Below are 18,895 nucleotides of genomic sequence, written 5' to 3'. Positions count from 1 at the left end.
CAAGTCAAAATCAAATTAACATTATTGATCCTCGATGTGAGACGTTGAAGTAGCGGACACGGAAACGGACTTATGAATTACCAGACCGATCTATACCGGTACTGCAGATTCCTTCACCGATCTATACCGGTACTTCAGATTCCTTCACCGATCTATACCGGTACTGCAGATTCCTTCACCGATCTGTACCGGTACTGCAGATTCCTTCACCGATCTATACCGGTACTGCAGATTCCTTCACCGATCTGTACCGGTACTGCAGATTCCTTCACCGATCTATACCGGTACTGCAGATTCCTTCACCGATCTATACCGGTACTGCAGATTCCTTCACCTATCTGTACCGGTACTGCAGATTCCTTCACCGATCTGTACCGGTACTGCAGATTCCTTCACCGATCTATACCGGTACTGGAGATTCCTTCACCGATCTGTACCGGTACTGCAGATTCCTTCACCGATCTGTACCGGTACTGCAGATTCCTTCACCGATCTGTACCGGTACTGCAGATTCCTTCTTTACGCAAGACACAACTCAAACTCAAATTCAAATATATCGATACATTTTATTGATACATTCTCAACGCTACATTCTGAACAAAAATTTCCAATGAACAACGCCCTGCCCCCACGGGCACCACACGTTTGTTAATAGAGGCGATTTCCCCCCTGTTAAATCGTATTTGATTTTTGATTATCGTTATTTGCAAGTCACGTGTCGAAAATAAAACTGCTGCCTCTGGAATTGACTATGATCAGTTTTCACTTTGAGTTTTTGACCATTTTGACGATAGGCCGTTGGATAACTTCGCCTAAACTATCTGGGATAAATTCGCCTAAACTACTCACAATGATATATAGATTCGCCTACACTACTTTCGAGGATAAGTTGACCTAAACTATTCTCGAAGATAAATTCGTCTAAACCATCTCGATGATAAATTCGCCTACTCTATTCTCGAAGATAAATTCGCCTAAACCATCTCGATGATAAATTCGCCTACTCTATTCTCGATGATAAATTCGCCTAAACTATCTCGAGGAAGAATGGAGTTTACTCGTTAAAACCCACGTACTTTTGTCTCCCCTGATAACCCAGTAGATGGCGCTGACCCGACCGCACGTGGCCCTAATGATTGTATATTTCTGTTGCCACTCAGCACCGTTGATGCTGCTGCTGATGCTGGGTCAGGTAAAGCTGCTGCTGGTTTATTGGATGATTGTGTTGCAGCCTTTTGTGCTGATGTCTCTAGCAATGAATGCACCTCTGATCTACCGGAGCCACCCACTCCCAGTGTAGCAGTTTTCCTCTGCCCGGTTAAGGAACCTCCTGTCCCAACATTTTGGGCTGATGTCTTAAGTGATGACTGAGACTGTGATCTACCGGAGCCACCCACTCCCAGTGTAGCAGTATTTCTCTGCCCGGTTAGGGAACCTCCTGTCCCAACATTTTGGGTTTTCCTCTGCCCGGTTAGGGAACCTCCTGTCCCAACATTTTGGGCTGATGTCTTAAGTGATGACTGAGACTGTGAACTACCGGAGCCACCCACTCCCAGTGTAGCAGTATTTCTCTGCCCGGTTAGGGAACCTCCTGTCCCAACATTTTGGGCTGATATCTTTAGCAATGACTGAGACTGTGATCTACCGGAGCCACCCACTCCCAGATTAGCAGTTTTCCTCTGCCCGGTTAAGGAACCTCCTGTCCCAACATTTTGGGCTGATGTCTTTAGCAATGACCGAGACTGTGATCTACCGGAGCCACCCACTCCCAGATTAGCAGTTTTCCTCTGCCCGGTTAGGGAACCTCCTGTCCCAACATTTTGGGCTGATGTCTTTAGCAATGACTGAGACTGTGATCTACCGGAGCCACCCACTCCCAGATTAGCAGTTTTCCTCTGCCCGGTTAAGGAACCTCCTGTCCCAACATTTTGGGCTGATGTATTTAGCAATGACTGAGACTGTGATCTACCGGAGCCAACCACTCCCAGATTAGCAGTTTTCCTCTGCCCGGTTAGGGAACCTCCTGTCCCAACATTTTGTGCTGATGTCTTAAGCAATGGATGAGACTGTGATCTACCGGAGCCACCCAATCCCAGATAAGCAGTTTTCCTCTGCCCGGTTAGGGAACCTCCTGTCCCAACATTTTGGGCTGATGTCTTAAGCAATGGATGAGACTGTGATCTACCGGAGCCACCCAATCCCAGATTAGCAGTTTTACTCTGCCCTGTTAGGGAACCTCCTGCCCCGACATTTTGGGCTGACGTCTGGATATTGAGGTGATTTTTATTTGATGGCCCAGAATGTGTTAAACCTCCAGAAGATGGCGCTCCTAAACTTGCCGTGTTTGTTTGCCCTGATATTGAACTCGATGAAGCCACCGGTAGATGGAACGCTTTACTGGAAGTTGGATTTTTCTTGGAAACTTTCTGAGCTGACGTTTTCAAAGGGAATTGATTTTTATTCGTCTGGTTGCTGCCAGTGGCGACACCTGCCGGGCTATTTGTTTTACTCCCTCCCGCCAGTACAGTCCCAGAAGTCTGTGATTTCAGGATATTGTTTTGGCCCGATGATTTTAAGTTACCGGTATTTGCAGTACTAGAGGTGACCCCGCCGCCGCCGCCGCCGCCGCCGCCGCCGCCGCCGCCGCCGCCGCCGCCGCCGCCGCCGCCGCCGCGAGTTTGAGTCTTTCTTCCACCAAACAGCGCGGCGCCGTCTGTTAAACCTGACATAGCAGCAGGTGGTAGACTAATCAATTGACCTCTCGGAGATGAATTCGATCGAGAAACAATCTGCGCCGAGGTTTTTAAAACTGGTCGATGTTTGAAGCGAGCAGATTTAGAAGGTACGGGAATTGTCTCGGGTAACCCCGGACCTGTTTTACCCGTTATATTTACGAGTTTACTAGTTCCACCGATTAGTTCGGTTTTTCCAGATCCGTTTAAACGACGCTCGGAATTCCTAGTTAAATTCACCCGACCCTCTCCATTCATACCCCTCACATCATTACCACTTATATTAGAAATATTACCAAAATTCTGGTTTCCTTTCAGACTATTTTCTCCGCTCGTTTTTACCCAATGCTCGCTGATATTTCCGCCATTCCCGATTAACCCGGACACAACGCGATGTTTTGTAAAAGTGAGATTTCCCTCCTGTTCGCCCTCTATCATTTCGTGCCCAGTAGTTCTCACTTCATGGCGCTGAAGCACATTAATCTTATTCCTCCCATTTTCTTTAACTAACCCTTCCCGTCGAGTATCGACCCTCGGATGATTAGTTGAGTTTATATCAGGTGCCGCAATTCGCTCATTCCCGTTCGGTCTAACCTCATTAACATTAACCTTCGATTCGGTCACGTGGTGCCCTTTGATACCCGAGATATTACCAGACCCGCTAACTCTTACATGTTTATGTTCACTCCTGTTAAACCCACCAACCTCATTCACTCCACTAACGCTCACATTCTCCTTGTCTCCACTAACGACCGAATGTACAATTTGACTTCGGTTCAATTCAGTGTTCATTAAACCGGAAGTAACGTTCGCAGATGTTGCTGTCACTTGTGGAATCAAGATATTCCGTAAAGTGGATTTATTCATTTTCTGATGAGATGCAATGTGCTGCTGCTGCTGCTGCTGCTGCTGCTGCTGCTGCTGCTGCTGCTGCTGCTGCTGCTGCTGCTGCTGCTGCTGCTGCTGCTGCTGCTGCTGCTGCTGCTGCTGCTGCTGCTGCTGCTGCTGCTGCTGCTGCTGCTGCTGCTGCTGCTGCTGCTGCTGCTGTTCTACTGAAATCGCATTTCTTACGTCATTGGCTGCGATATTGACTTCATCGGAATTCATAGGGCCTACAATTCAAAATGTGGAATGTATTTTATAATCAATATGATGCAATAGTTATGAATCCACGGAGAGGGGAGTTGGGAGAGGGGAGTGGGAGAGGGGAGTGGGGAGTTGGTAGAGGGGAGTTGGTAGAGGGGAGAGGGGAGTGTGGGGAGAGGGGAGTTATTGAATACAACCAGCTTTGTCACTTGTCAGATCAATATGTTTATATATATATATGTTTATACTTCACCTAACAATCTGAAATGAGAGACAAACCACAGCTTCAAGCAGATCTGACTAACTCTAAAACCCTAATCACAGCCCGAAGCGGATCTGACTAACCCTAAAACCCTAATCACAGCCCGAAGCGGATCTGACTTACCCTAAAACCCTAATCACAGCCCGAAGCGGATCTGACTAACCCTAAAACCCTAATCACAGCCCGAAGCGGATCTGACTTACCCTAAAACCCTAATTACAGCCCGAAGCGGACCTCGATGCTGCTTGTTAGTAAAACAAAAGAAATGCCAGATCGAATCGATCCAGTGTTAAAACATTCAATCAAGTTTTTTTTAAGATATTTGTTGAAATACAGTTTGCATTCGGCTGTCAAATATACTGAGATTCGCCATTTTCCTAAAACATATTCATCCAGGTATCAACAACCCTTGTCGCAGGACAACTGACATTTTATTTGAAAATTAGTTTAGACAGACAACCATCAAGTTTAGACAGACATTAACCATTTGAGAGGTGATGGCGCAGAGGTTGTGGGTACAGACAGATACCTGCTTAAGAGAACATTTGAGATGCTATGAACCGAAGCCAACAGTTTTGGAAACTCTTTCCGTCTTTTCGGTAATTCATGAAAAATCCTTCATAAATTTAGGAAAACGTAAGATGTTTAAAAAACCTTTAGGGTGGAATATTGTTTCCACTTTAGGGTGGAATATTGTTTCCACTTTAGGGTGGAATATTGTTTCCACTTTAGGGTGGAATATTGTTTCCATTTTATAAACAGTTTGAACTGAACTCTTTGTATAACGATTGATTAATACTTAACCCTGTTGTTCAACTTCATTTGTCAACCCAGATATTGAGCACACACGGGGGCAACAGCTGTGAGAAATAATTGATATCGACGACACGTCATTTCATCTACTTCATCGTTAATACTTAATGTTTTAAGCTTGAACACAAGTTTCAATTTATTCAGTCGAAGTTGGTTTAAGATAATCTGCAGCCTAAGCTACCCTTTTACCTACCCGAAGCCGAATCACTCTCCTATAGGACCATGATTCACCCGAAGCCGAATCACTCTCCTATTGGATTCACCTCTTGTAGATATCTAACAGGACTTTTAGAAGACATTTCCAAGTCCACACTTCTCTATATCCGTGACGAGTTTATGAGAAGAAACTTTGACCTGATCTCACTGACGATTCCTTAAATCCTTCACGACGCTTCGAGTTCCATCACAGATAGTTGTCCTGTACGATGAACCGATCTCTGCTGTGTTCTGCTGATCTCTGCTGTGTTCTGCTGATCTCTGCTGTGTTGTGCTGATCTCTGCTGTGTTCTGCTGATCTCTGCTGTGTTCTGCTGATCTCTGCTGTGTTCTGCTGATCTCTGCTGTGTTCTGCTGATCTCTGCTGTGTTCTGCTGATCTCTGCTGTGTTCTGCTGATCTCTGCTGTGTTGTGCTGATCTCTGCTGTGTTCTGCTGATCTCTGCTGTGTTCTGCTGATCTCTGCTGTGTTGTGCTGATCTCTGCTGATCTCTGCTGTGTTCTGCTGATCTCTGCTGTGTTGTGCTGATCTCTGCTGATCTCTGCTGTGTTCTGCTGATCTCTGCTGTGTTCTGCTGATCTCTGCTGTGTTCTGCTGATCTCTGCTGTGTTCTGCTGATCTCTGCTGTGTTCTGCTGATCTCTGCTGTGTTGTGCTGATCTCTGTTGATCTCTGCTGTGTTGTGCTGATCTCTGCTGATCTCTGCTGTTCTCTGACGATCTCTAAATGATAATTCCGTGAATAATAATAGCTACTATATTTACTGAACTAATTAAAAAATGAACACCTGTTTGATCCAGTAACATTCCCCACGAGTGTGTCAGGTGTTTGTGTGAGTGTGTCAGGTGGGTCGAGTGTCATTTCTGCTGATATTTAAACGTCTAATTAATGAAATAATCAGTAATACTCTCCCATCCCTCTAACCCGACTGCAGTGTGAAACACCAGGTGCAAATTGTTACCATTGTTTACTACGAGTTTCGTTAAAAAACCGTTTTTCATTCACAAAAACCTGAACAAAAATACTTCATAATAATAGGCCACTAGCGGGACTCGAACCTGCCAACTCCAGCATTCCGACCGAGCATGCTACCCTCTAGACCATAGACCGGTGGTGATTGGTCGGGTTTGACCGGTCAGGTGTGGTGACCAGTGACCAGTCAGGTGTGCTGACTATCCACTTACAGTACCGGAAATTTAAAGCTTTCCAGTGATGTACACAGTTTAAGGGGTTTATGGGAAGAATATGATTTGAAATTTAAGGTTAGATCTGGTAGCGTTGATACTGAAACTCCCTGTATATGATCAATATATGAGTTTGAACTGATTGACACGTAAATAAAGTTCATAAAAGCGTTAATAATTACATCAAATACAGCAGTTGCCGAAATCCAGCTGACAAACAAATTATCAAAATCAGTCAGTCGCACAAACACTGATTTATAAACAGTTCAGAAGTTGAGTCATTGTTAAAACGGACGCCAAGAGTTTAGCAGGTAAAACTAACTAAGTCCTCCTAGCTGTATAAATCAAGCAAGTCCTCCTGGGCCAAATTCGGTTTTCGTATCTATAGTCGACTAGTGGTCGGAACTAATAACCGAATGCGCTTTATTTCCGAACTATTTCCGGACTATAGTTCCGACTAATGGAGATTCGGTTTCACTTAGTTCGACTATAGTCGCGACTAACCCTCTCCTCCTCTTTCCTCTGCCTCTGCCTCTGCCTCTGCCTCTGCCTCTGCCTCTGCCTCTGCCTCTGCCTCTGCCCTGCCTCTGCCTCTGCCTCTGCCTCTGCCTCTGCCTCTGCCTCTGCCTCTGCCTCTGCCTCTGCCTCTGCCTCTGCCTCTGCCTCTGCCTCTGCCTCTGCTTCTGCCTCTGCCTCTGCCTCTGCCTCTGCCTCTGCCTCTGCCTCTCTCCCTCTCCTCTCTCTTGTAGTGTGAATGTCTAAAATCAATAACTAATTCAGTTTGACGGTGTAAAGATGTTTAACGCAGTGGGACTCATCTACAGGCTATTCATCATAGCAGCTTTATTAGCAGTGTTTGCGCATGCGCAAGTTGGAACAACAGCAGGAATAGACGTGGAACAGGTTGCTGACGATGTCGATGAGATTCCTGAGTTGGATGATCTGGCTTTCGAAGCGTAAGTAATTAGTAATAAACATCTTTCATAATAACGATAACGACCTTCTCATTCTCGATGACTTCAGCGATTCAGCAAAATTTTAATTAATTGTAATCAACGACCTTCTCATTCTCGATGACTTCAAACGATTCAGTAAAATTATAATTAATTGAAATCAACGACCTTCTCATTCTCGATGACTTCAGCGATTCAGTAAAATTATGATTAGTTACTAATAAAACATGTTGATTTAATGTATATAGAATCAGGGATGAAGTCGACTCGAATGGTATTAGAACTTCAGTAAAGAAGTTATTTGATGGAGATAGCTTACCATTGTCAGGTATGTTAAATCCACTCTGATTGGCTCGTATCGGTGGTCCTTCGGTTAACTGACCAATCAGAACTACGAGTGCATACCTAATCGTATGCAAATTTAAACCCTTAAATCAATATGGAAAATTAGAAAGTGAATTTGTTGTGATGTGGATATTACAGATTTATTCGACTCTCTCGTGTCTAATAATTCGGCACGTGACCGCGAAGCGCTCGAGGGTTTGTTAGTGAAAAAAATAAAATCCAAAGCTCGCAGTGCCAAGCAGAAAAAAAAGAACTTCGTCAAAAAAGTGCTAAATGATCAACTTTTCGATTTACACGGTGAGTAACACTAGAATACGGCCAGTAACACTATAACACGGCCAGTAGAACACTTATAACGTTCTAACTCCATTGTGTCTCTATTTATGGAGAAGTTTTTTGTTAATATAGATTACATTGATCAAGTTCCACAATTCAATATTTCTAGACTCGATTCCACAGTTATATATGCGGCTGACATGGCTGAATTCTTCAAGCGATGCTACTGAGCTGAATTCACAACTAGACGAGTAGTTCTGTCGCTGTAACTATTCTATGAGACGCACGAGCTTTCAGTAACTTCATCAGCCTCATCCTTAAGCTGATGAAGCTTCTTTACATTAGTAGCGAAAACTGGTGCGTCAAATAGATATAGTTAACCTGTATAGTACTACTGGTCTGGACCCAGTTCCACAGTTGTGAGTTAGAGTTAACTCTGAGTTAAACCTTAACTCACAACTGTGGAATTGGACCCTGGTTATTTATTGTAAACCCGGCTAACACCAGGCTACTCTACGAGTCTTTTAAAAAATTCAGTAAAATTATTATTAGTCAGTATATACACTTTAGGCTAAACAAAAATGATACCTTGTTTCTCCGCAGCGGCCGGGTCATTTTAGTAAAATATGATAAAATTTATAAACAATTCATTTCTATAGCAGCCGGGTCTGTTATGGTGAAATTGATCACGATTTAAAAAAAAGTAATGTATAGGGTAGATAGGCAGCCGGCCGGGTCAACATTTAAGCTCAGCAGAGCGGAGAAACAAGGTATCAATTTTTTTTAGCCTTAATGCACAATGACGATGTTATATAAACACTGTTTACAGATTGTGTGTGTTCAATACACGGTGATCCGCATCTGAACACATTCGACCATCTCACAAAATCGTTCGCTAATCAGGAACTGGGCGAACATTTAGTCAGTGAGTCGACGGACGCGATACCGGACAAATGCAAATACACTTTAACCGCTGTATCAGACCGGAAGCGGAAATACAACGAGCAGACCCCTCCGCATATCGTCGTGGCTCGTATTAAATTTGCCGTGATGGATAGCGATATCATCTTAAGCGATAACATGACATTAAAGGTAGGTGGCAGGACCAGCCGGTTTCACAGGGCGGCATCACGGGAAGAGGAAGTGACCTAGGCGAACATCGGTTGTCGTATTTAGTCGACTAAGTGTCGAGACCGAATGTCAGTTAGTTAGAACTGTGGCCCGGATATAGTTGACCACGTGATTGTAGTTGGGACCTGTTTCCAAGATGGCCGACACTGTGAAGTGTGCGTTGCGGTCCGGACTATATCACGTGGTCTGGTTCTCCTGTCACTTGTCACTTACCATGAAAAAAAAACCGAAATTCATCCTGTAGACCTATGCCATCGAATCATTTAAGTGTGACGTCATAGTAGTATTAAATGTGGGCAAATATACTCTCTGACGTCATAGTGGGTGGTTAACAATTCGATAACAGGATATCGATTTTTTGTTTCAGATCGGAGATAGTGAGATTAAGACCTCAAGTACTGTTAACGATGATATTTCAGCAGTTAAGGACAACGATCCTGATATCGACGATTTTCTGAAAATCTCATATCCTGAATGTAAGATTTCCATTTTCTTTAAACCGCGTCATAAATCGCTGGCCGTATCGGTAGATAGCGCCCTCTATGCGGGTAAAATGACGGGTGCCTGCGGGGATTGTGATGGCAATAAGGAAAATGATGAATCATTCAGTTAGATCTCGATTAGCGCACACCGCGCACACGCTGTATTTCTATCTGAAAATGTAGTCAGATTGTCATTAAAATCATTTAAAAAACAGAATTTGTATTATTTTTGTTTTTGCCTGATATAATTTGCCGTGGATTAAAGTTTCATTTTCTGTTTAAATTCTATTCAACGCCCCCTGGTGACCAGATACAGAAACGAACGATCGCCGCTCTATCGCGCAACCTCGATATAGAGACGACTGTGAGACGTGACTGATAGTTTTATAAATGAGAATGTGATTCGGTGAAATTAAGATCAATAATCAACTGTTTTCTGAGAAAATTGTGTTTTAGTGAGATATCATAGTACACATTGAATCCTGTCTCTAAGGGTACACATTGAATCCTGTCTCTAAGGGTACACATTGAATCCTGTCTCTAAGGGTACACATTGAATCCTGTCTCTAAGGGTACACATTGAATCCTGTCTCTAAGGGTACACATTGAATCCTGTCTCTAAGGGTACACATTGAATCCTGTCTCTAAGGGTACACATTGAATCCTGTCTCTAAGGGTACACATTGAATCCTGTCTCTAAGGGTACACATTGAATCCTGTCTCTAAGGGTACACATTGAATCCTGTCTCTAAGGGTACACGTATTATGTACCCAGCGATGTATCCGATTCTCTATAGCCGTTAGTCCTCGCGAACATTATCGAATTTTCTGATGTAGAGTTCTTTGTTTTTGTGATGATTTTGACAGCAAGTTAGCAGCGCAAAACGGAAACGCCGGAGCACTCCATCCGGAGTACTCCATTTGCAGCTCTCTCTCATTACACAGGAAACCGCAATTCTCACCCAGGCCGCACCCTCAACAAGGCGTCAATTAGAACGTTGAAATTAGTGGAATTGGGTCAATATGTTGTTAGCCCCTAACATTTTACCAGTTTCAACTTTACCACGGTAAGAGACAGAGTCTACTGTATTTCACAAACTCTTACTCAGTATTTGACACAAACTCGGGGTAGAATTTTACCAGTCTCAACTTTACCGCAGTAAGAGACAGAGTCTACTGTATTTCACTAACTCTTACTCAGTATTTGACACCAACTCGGGGTAGAATTTTACCGGTCTCAACTTTACCGCAGTAAGAGACAGAGTCTAATGTATTTCACAAACTCTTACTCAGTATTTGACACCAACTCGGGGTAGAATTTTACCGGTCTCAACTTAACCGCAGTAAGAGACAGAGTCTACTGTATTTCACAAACTCTTACTCAGTATTTGACACAAACTCGGGGTAGAATTTTACCGGTCTCAACTTAACCGCAGTAAGAGACAGAGTCTACTGTGTTTCACAAACTCTTACTCAGTATTTGACACCAACTCGGGGTGGAATTTTACCGGTCTCAACTTTACCACGGTAAGAGACAGAGTCTACTGTATTTCACAAACTCTTACTCAGTATTTGACACAAACTCGGGGTAGAATTTTACCGGTCTCAACTTAACCGCAGTAAGAGACAGAGTCTACTGTATTTCACAAACTCTTACTCAGTATTTGACACCAACTCGGGGTGGAATTTTACCGGTCTCAACTTTACCGCAGTAAGAGACAGAGTCTACTGTATTTCACAAACTCTTACTCAGTATTTACCGCAGTAAAAGTCAGATCCGACCTTCACAAACTGTGATATAAATTGAATTCTGATTAACGTAGAATCAAATATGAATCTAATATAAATTCAAACTGAAGTCGATGGTGATTAAAAGTTTAAAATGCTGCAGTTTGATCACGTGTTCACTGTGCTGCACACACAGACACCGGTATATTATCAATATTTACTGGAACAGAACTGGACTGTGGTCAAGTGGTCATCAGCACAAGCGAGTTGAGTTTGACCGCTAGACAAACATGTTCGACATCAGAAAGTAAATTCAATGTTTAAAGTGGGAATAATTGGCGGAACACGCGATTTAAACAGTCGTTGCCGATGACAACAACGAGTAAAACAATGATAACCGTTATTGAAGGGCTTATAATCACAAAATGGCGCGTTTTATTTTCAGCGTCAGGGTCGAATCCTGGAATTTTCATTAACTTTTAGAATCGATTTTTAAATCCGTTTCGCGCGCGTTCCTACAATACAGATCAAGTTGAATTGATTCCACGAAGATTTTACAAACAGGTCAAGTTTATATCTCAATCCTTTATTACGCGAAATCGTGGTGAAATCGTGACCTCATTTCGTCGAGGTACTATTTATAATGTATATACGGCTCCATGGACAGTCGTAGTGAAGTAATGATATCAGTATTCAACCTCCTCAATGTGTCACGTGGCATATTTCCAGGGGTAGTACCCGGACCGACCTCATCTGTGGCAGGTTACACTCCTAAAATAAGTCAAATGTGCTTTTTTCAAAACATTTCTCGTAAAAGCGTCCCGTGGACCTATGTCAATGAACGTCAGGCGTTTGGAAGATTTCGTAAGTACGCTATTGGTTTATCATTTATACTCATCCTACTCAATCCCAACCCCCCTAACTTATCCTCCCCTGCCCCCCCTTCTCACCCCCTCCCCCTTCTCACCCCCTCCCCCCTTCTCACCCCCTCCCCCCTTCTCACCCCCCTCCCCCTACGATACCGGAAAAATTAACGAGTAAAACAATGGAGTATTTGAACAACCAGCACTGCGAGGTGTTATACTCGAGTTCCTATTGGTTAATCACCGGTCGCATCGCGGATGCTGATTGGTTGATAGTATCAGGGCGCGTCACTAGAAGGTCTCGGTAAAGAGTCGACAGAGCGACAGAGTTTGGAAAATTACTCGCATTCAACATCTTAGTCGCAGAACAGCAGCAGCAGCAACAGCAACAGCGGCAAGGAAGTAAAAATCAACGATCAACCCCGGATTGAGATTTCACTATCATTCATCCTTAAAACAAGGTAAGAATATTTTGATATATCGTGATATGATATGATAATTATTGTTTAATAGAAAGTGACGTTTCCTCAAACTGCACACATCAATATCAACAAACAACAGTATAATCTGTACCTGACGATTGCCTCAAAACCGTCACCTGTATTTCAGTATCCTAGGTATTTAACTTTATTAAGAGTGTTTTTATTGTTTATGATATTTGTATCTCACTTTTAGTCGTGAATCAAGACGACATTGTGTTTATACCATTCGCATATAGCTGTTTTTAGATTCCGATATCATTAAAAACTTTAAGTGATCATTTTTGCAAGAATCTATTGCGAGATAAAATACTGAACATGAGGTTAGAAGTTAAAGTTTGTGAAATACATTAGACTCTGTCTCTTACTGCGGTAAAGTTGAGACCGGTAAAATTCTACCCCGAGTTGGTGTCAAATACTGAGTAAGAGTTTGTGAAATACAGTAGACTCTGTCTCTTACTGCGGTTAAGTTGAGACCGGTAAAATTCTACTCCGAGTTGGTGTCAAATACTGAGTAAGAGTTTGTGAAATACAGTAGACTCTGTCTCTTACTGCGGTAAAGTTGAGACCGGTAAAATTCTACTCCGAGTTGGTGTCAAATACTGAGTAAGAGTTTGTGAAATACAGTAGACTCTGTCTCTTACTGCGGTAAAGTTGAGACCGGTAAAATTCTACCCCGAGTTGGTGTCAAATACTGAGTAAGAGTTTGTGAAATACAGTAGACTCTGTCTCTTACTGCGGTTAAGTTGAGACCGGTAAAATTCTACCCCGAGTTGGTGTCAAATACTGAGTAAGAGTTTGTGAAATACAGTAGACTCTGTCTCTAACCTTAAGTATTATGAACAGATTTAAAGATTATGAAATTTATCGTTGTTGAGTTTGAAAATGACGCAAAATTCTGAAAATTGAGGTAAAACTTACGTAGATTTCTGAGAATATCAATTATCAAGTTTTCAATTATCAAATTGGTTTTGAGTATTAATTATCTCCGCTAAGAGTTTACAAGTAAGAGATTTAAGGGATTGGTGCCGGGTGAATTGAGTGCGCGTTACAGGAAATATTATAATTAAAAACTGCGACTGAGTCGAAAATTAAATTACCACTTTTAACTCGTGTTTAGCCTTTACCTGTAACAGTCGCCCTGGTGGTCTTAGACACTGCCTACTGCGAGCTACCACTCTGAACCCAGTTCCACAGTTGTGTGGGTTTAATTTGACTCTGAACCCAGTTCCACAGTTGTGTGGGTTTAATTTGACTCTGAACCCAGTTCCACAGTTGTGTGGATCTAATTTGACTCTGAACTCAGTTCCACAGTTGTGTGGGTTTAATTTGACTCTGAACCCAGTTCCACAGTTGTGTGGGTTTAATTTGACTCTGAACTCAGTTCCACAGTTGTGTGGGTTTAATTTGACTCTGAACCCAGTTCCACAGTTGTGTGGATCTAATTTGACTCTGAACTCAGTTCCACAGTTGTGTGGGTTTAATTTGACTCTGAACCCAGTTCCACAGTTGTGTGGGTTTAATTTGACTCTGAACCCAGTTCCACAGTTGTGTGGATCTAATTTGACTCTGAACTCAGTTCCACAGTTGTGTGGGTTTAATTTGACTCTGAACCCAGTTCCACAGCTGTACGGGTTTTACATGACTCTAAACTCTGAACTCCACAGAGTTTAACCCGAACTGAAGCTACTAGTCTCGTGCTGCTGTATAAACTAATTGTTGTCTCGTTCGCCGTTAAATAGAATTATAATTCCCGAACCTTCTGGACATTTCTAATTACAGATGCGTCCTTCCACGCTCTCTCTCTCTCTCTCCTCATCTCTCTCCTCATCTCTCTCCTCATCTCTCTCCTCATCTCTCTCCTCATCTCTCTCCTCATCTCTCTCCTCATCTCTCTCCTCATCTCTCTCCTCATCTCTCTCCTCATCTCTGTCCCTCTACTCGTAGCGCACCACGTGTGTGTATTGTGGATAGGTAAAATGGATTGATTTAATCTCGAGAGTAAGTAACACCTCTGAATTAATCTCGGAGTAATTAATAGATCGCTGTTGCGCGAAATAATAATATGACACGAAATTAACGGTGGTTTTTTTCCGATATAATCTCAAACACGTCTCTATAGTATAGGGGTCTAGTCTGTGTGTATTACTCTCAAACACGTCTCTATAGTATAGGGGTCTAGTCTGTGTGTATTACTCTCAAACACGTCTCTATAGTATAGGGGTCTAGTCTGTGTGTATTACTCTCAGATACTGTGTACATCCTCCACAGGCTGTAAACATGATACACTTCCCGGAAACTACAACTCTGGCAAGTGAGGATTCCGATTGTGGCAAGCGAGGATCCACCCGTGGCGCTATAGTGTTTACTTCAATTTCATCTATATATGATCCCGAAACCTCCCCTACCTCCTGATCGGCCATACCTCTCTCCTACCTCTCACGAGTACGACTGCAATCACCTCTCATCGCGACCGGCACGGACAATCGTTAATCGTCCGTTTTCCCTAAATGACGGAACATGTAGCAATCAGCGGTTTCATCTGATTCCACCACTAATCATTCGATATTGATGAGATCGCGCGCCAGTCACGTGATCGACAACGTCCGGTTTATCGGTTACATTTGAATGTTTGAACGTAACGGTAATTTCATTTTCAACAAAATCTCCAGATTGCGTTGGTTTCAGGGTCCAGTTTTCTAAAACTGGTTTGAAGTTTTTTGATCGATTGGACCTAGAACCGAGATGGTCTTAGACTGGTCTTAAACTGGTCTAAGACTGCCGGTGGTCCTAAACTGGTCTAAGACTGGTCCTAAACTGATCTTAAACGGTAGCCTTGACTGTTAGTAACTGGTCAGAGAAACCAGTGGTTGAAAATCCGTAATATTTACGCAAGAAGGAAGTTTGACAATTTTCCGATACCTCGAACAGAAATCGATATGATAATTAATTATTTGTGAAACACGTCACGCCACTGATGAATGAACTTTCGTTGATCTTACACCGCGTCGCGCGGTTCGAGTCCCGAAATTCAATATTTTCTTGACATTCAATATTCATAATTGTGCAACCGTTACCAATTAGCCGCTGAATTATTGAATAAGATATGATTGTTTACTTTACAAGCAGACGAACTGGGCAACACTTCTTGACGGTTGAGTTTGAATATTTAATTATGACTGTTGAGTTTGAATATTTAAACGGTGACCATATTTGGTAAACGCGGTCCAGTTCTGTGTAAATACGATATATCATCAGCAGACCAACCCCAAACTACGTTATCACATTAAGAGTCGAGTTTAGTCAGTTTGAGCCTATTGACCCCGAGTAGGCTTGGGGAGGGGGTGATTTTTCAGAAACAATTTTCTCAAATGTTGGTTATTTTTACAATCGACTATTGCACGTGACACAACCACGTGACACGATCATAACCGAAACATTCTAATATGAATATTTGTGTAAATTACATTCCGAGCAAGAATTAATGAAAAGCGTTTGATGTGTGCATTTAATATTTATTGAATTCTATCCGATTGAGTTGGTTTGACGGAAAGTGGGTGGAGCTGAAAGTGAAGGACCTTTGATTAAAAAACAACAATACATGCAGCAAACTTTCTGAATGAATTCTGTAATTAGCCGGGCCATAACCTCAATCCCGACCCTACCTCCTGACCCTACCGACCGACCTTACCTCCTGACCCCTACCTCCTGAACCTCCTCCGCTATCGAGGGTAAAACATTTAAATCGTACTTTCACAACTTAGAACTCGAATGAACTATTACGCATTATCGGTTTGAGGGTTAAGGAGTGCTGAATCTCATCTCATAAACATACACATAATTAATATTCGAAATCAGAGGAAATGAATTCACAGGTGGCGCTGATGGTCTTGGTGTTAGATTACAGATACTAGCAGCAGCCCTGCTGGAATTCATTACATTTCGCACTCAGTTTAGGTTTAGGTTTAGGTTAAGAGATAGAGGTCAGAGTTAGGTTTAGGTTTAGGTTTAGAGATAGAGGTTAGGTTTAGGTATAGGTTTAGAGATAGAGGTTAGGTTTAGAGATAGAGGTTAGGTTTAGGTATAGGTTTAGAGATAGAGGTTAGGTTTAGAGATAGAGGTTAGGGTTAGGTTCAGAGATAGAGGTTAGGTTCAGAGATAGAGGTTAGGGTTAGGTTCAGAGATAGAGGTTAGGTTTAGGTTTAGGTTAAGAGATAGAGGTTAGGTTTAGAGATAGAGGTTAGGTTTAGGTATAGGTTTAGAGATAGAGGTTAGGTTTAGAGATAGAGGTTAGGTTTAGAGATAGAGGTTAGGGTTAGGTTCAGAGATAGAGGTTAGGTTCAGAGATAGAGGTTAGGGTTAGGTTCAGAGATAGAGGTTAGGTTTAGGTTTAGGTTAAGAGATAGAGGTTAGGTTTAGAGATAGAGGTTAGGTTTAGGTATAGGTTTAGAGATAGAGGTTAGGTTAAGAGATAGAGGTTAGGTTTAGAGATAGAGGTTAGGGTTAGGTTCAGAGATAGAGGTTAGGTTCAGAGATAGAGGTTAGGGTTAGGTTCAGAGATAGAGGTTAGGTTCAGAGATAGAGGTTAGGGTTAGGTTCAGAGATAGAGGTTAGGGTTAGGTTCAGAGATAGAGGTTAGGTTTAGAGATAGAGGTTAGGGTTAGGTTCAGAGATAGAGGTTAGGTTTAGGGTTAGGTTCTCCGAACATGTATTCAAGGCCTTAATGTGTAGGAAATACAACACTAAAAACATTTTTGGACTTTATTCGTTATTATTGTGAGTAAGTATCTTCACATCACGGACCCATAGTGTTTTTATTCAAGGCCATAAATACATATTTAATACCAGTTTTTGAGTGGTTTTTATAAATCCTGGATTAAGAAGTCAAAGGCGTGTCTCATTGTCAATGACAACAGCGACGACGCAGCACCACCAGCAGCATCTGCAATTATTAAACTATCGCCGATTGAAATAAATCATCGGTTGGTTTAATCTCGTATTAAGAGTCCGGTGGTATTACTCCCGGTGTAACTCGATTACTCCCGGTGTAACTCGAACCCGGTTATAACTCATCCGATCTCAGGATCAAATACATCTCATTTATTATCATTATTACTGATGACTTTATACGTTATTGTCGTCTCCAGGTAACTGACTCCCATCATCGTCTCTCGTTCTCTGCTGCTGCTGCTGCTGCGGCTGCTGCTGCTGATGCATTTTTTTTAGGGTCAAAATCGTAAAATCTCGATCCAATCGATACCGGTGCTGATAATACGTGTAATTTCCTTGTATAGTCGCTTTGCGGCCATATTCAAAAAAGTTTCTATTTCTATTCATCGATCTTATGTAAAAAAATTGCACATTCCATTTTATAGTCGCTTTGCGGCCATATTTAGATATGGTATCTTTAAGATTGTACTGTTAGTGGGACTCTCATAGTCGCTTTGCGGCCATATTTGAATTTCATAAATCAATTAACGGATTGAACACATATTTGTTTTTCCGATTTCTGACAATTTCTTTATCAAACAAGATGAATATAAATAGTGTTGAAAATATCAAATGAATATTTATGTATAAAACATATAAATGGCTGATAGTTCCATACACGGCCCCCGCTCCCTCCGTGGCCCCCGCTCCCTCCGCGGCCCCCGCTCCCTCCGTGGCCCCACCCACACTCAACGATTACTTCAGAACAGACCCATTATTCAAACATTATTGATATTTGTACATTTTGGAGTCAGGAGTGGAGTCTGGTGTGGAGTCAGGTGTGGAGTCTGGTGTGGAGTCAGGTGTGGAGTCTGGTGTGGAGTCTGGTGTGGAGTCAGGTGTGGAGTCAGGTGTGGAGTCAGGTGTGGAGTCAGGTGTGGAGTCTGGTGTGGAGTCTGGTGTGGAGTCTGGTGTGGAGTCTGGTGTGGAGTCTGGTGTGGAGTCTGGTGTGGAGTCTGGTGTGGAGTCAGGTGTGGAGTCAGGTGTGGAGTCAGGTGTGGAGTCAGGTGTGGAGTCAGGTGTGGAGTCTGGTGTGGAGTCAGGTGTGGAGTCAGGTGTGGAGTCAGGTGTGGAGTCTGGTGTGGAGTCAGGTGTGGAGTCTGGTGTGGAGTCAGGTGTGGAGTCAGGTGTGGAGTCAGGTGTGGAGTCAGGTGTGGAGTCAGGTGTGGAGTCTGGTGTGGAGTCAGGTGTGGAGTCAGGTGTGGAGTCAGGTGTGGAGTCAGGTGTGGAGTCAGGTGTGGAGTCTGGTGTGGAGTCAGGTGTGGAGTCAGGTGTGGAGTCAGGTGTGGAGTCAGGTGTGGAGTCAGGTTTGGAGTCTGGTGTGGAGTCGATTCTTTATATTTCTCTATTTCTAGTA

At 42.8% G+C, this 18,895-nt stretch overlaps 2 protein-coding genes across 3 annotated transcripts in view; both read left to right on the top strand.

Moving 5' to 3' along the window:
• The first annotated feature begins 7,008 nt into the window (after window positions 1-7,008).
• LOC141910864 (uncharacterized) lies at window positions 7,009-9,631 on the top strand. Its single transcript, XM_074801723.1, has 5 exons — window positions 7,009-7,248; window positions 7,494-7,573; window positions 7,729-7,887; window positions 8,696-8,958; window positions 9,365-9,631. Exons 1-5 carry the CDS (start codon window positions 7,088-7,090, stop codon window positions 9,608-9,610), a joined length of 909 nt encoding a protein of 302 aa, XP_074657824.1. The 5' UTR covers window positions 7,009-7,087; the 3' UTR covers window positions 9,611-9,631.
• LOC141910866 (uncharacterized) overlaps window positions 9,453-18,895 on the top strand; it is a 40,198-nt gene continuing 30,755 nt past the window's right edge. The window contains exon 1 of one of the 2 annotated variants that reach the window (XM_074801725.1): window positions 9,453-9,473. The gene's annotated coding sequence lies outside the window, so the exon portion shown is untranslated. Of the gene's footprint in view, window positions 9,474-12,243; window positions 12,532-18,895 lie in introns of those variants that run through there. The other variant, XM_074801724.1, reaches the window with a different exon arrangement.

The sequence above is a fragment of the Tubulanus polymorphus genome, chromosome 9 (assembly GCF_964204645.1).
Source record: "Tubulanus polymorphus chromosome 9, tnTubPoly1.2, whole genome shotgun sequence".
NCBI lineage: Eukaryota > Metazoa > Nemertea > Palaeonemertea > Tubulaniformes > Tubulanidae > Tubulanus > Tubulanus polymorphus.
This window is presented reverse-complemented; position numbering and strand designations above follow the sequence as displayed.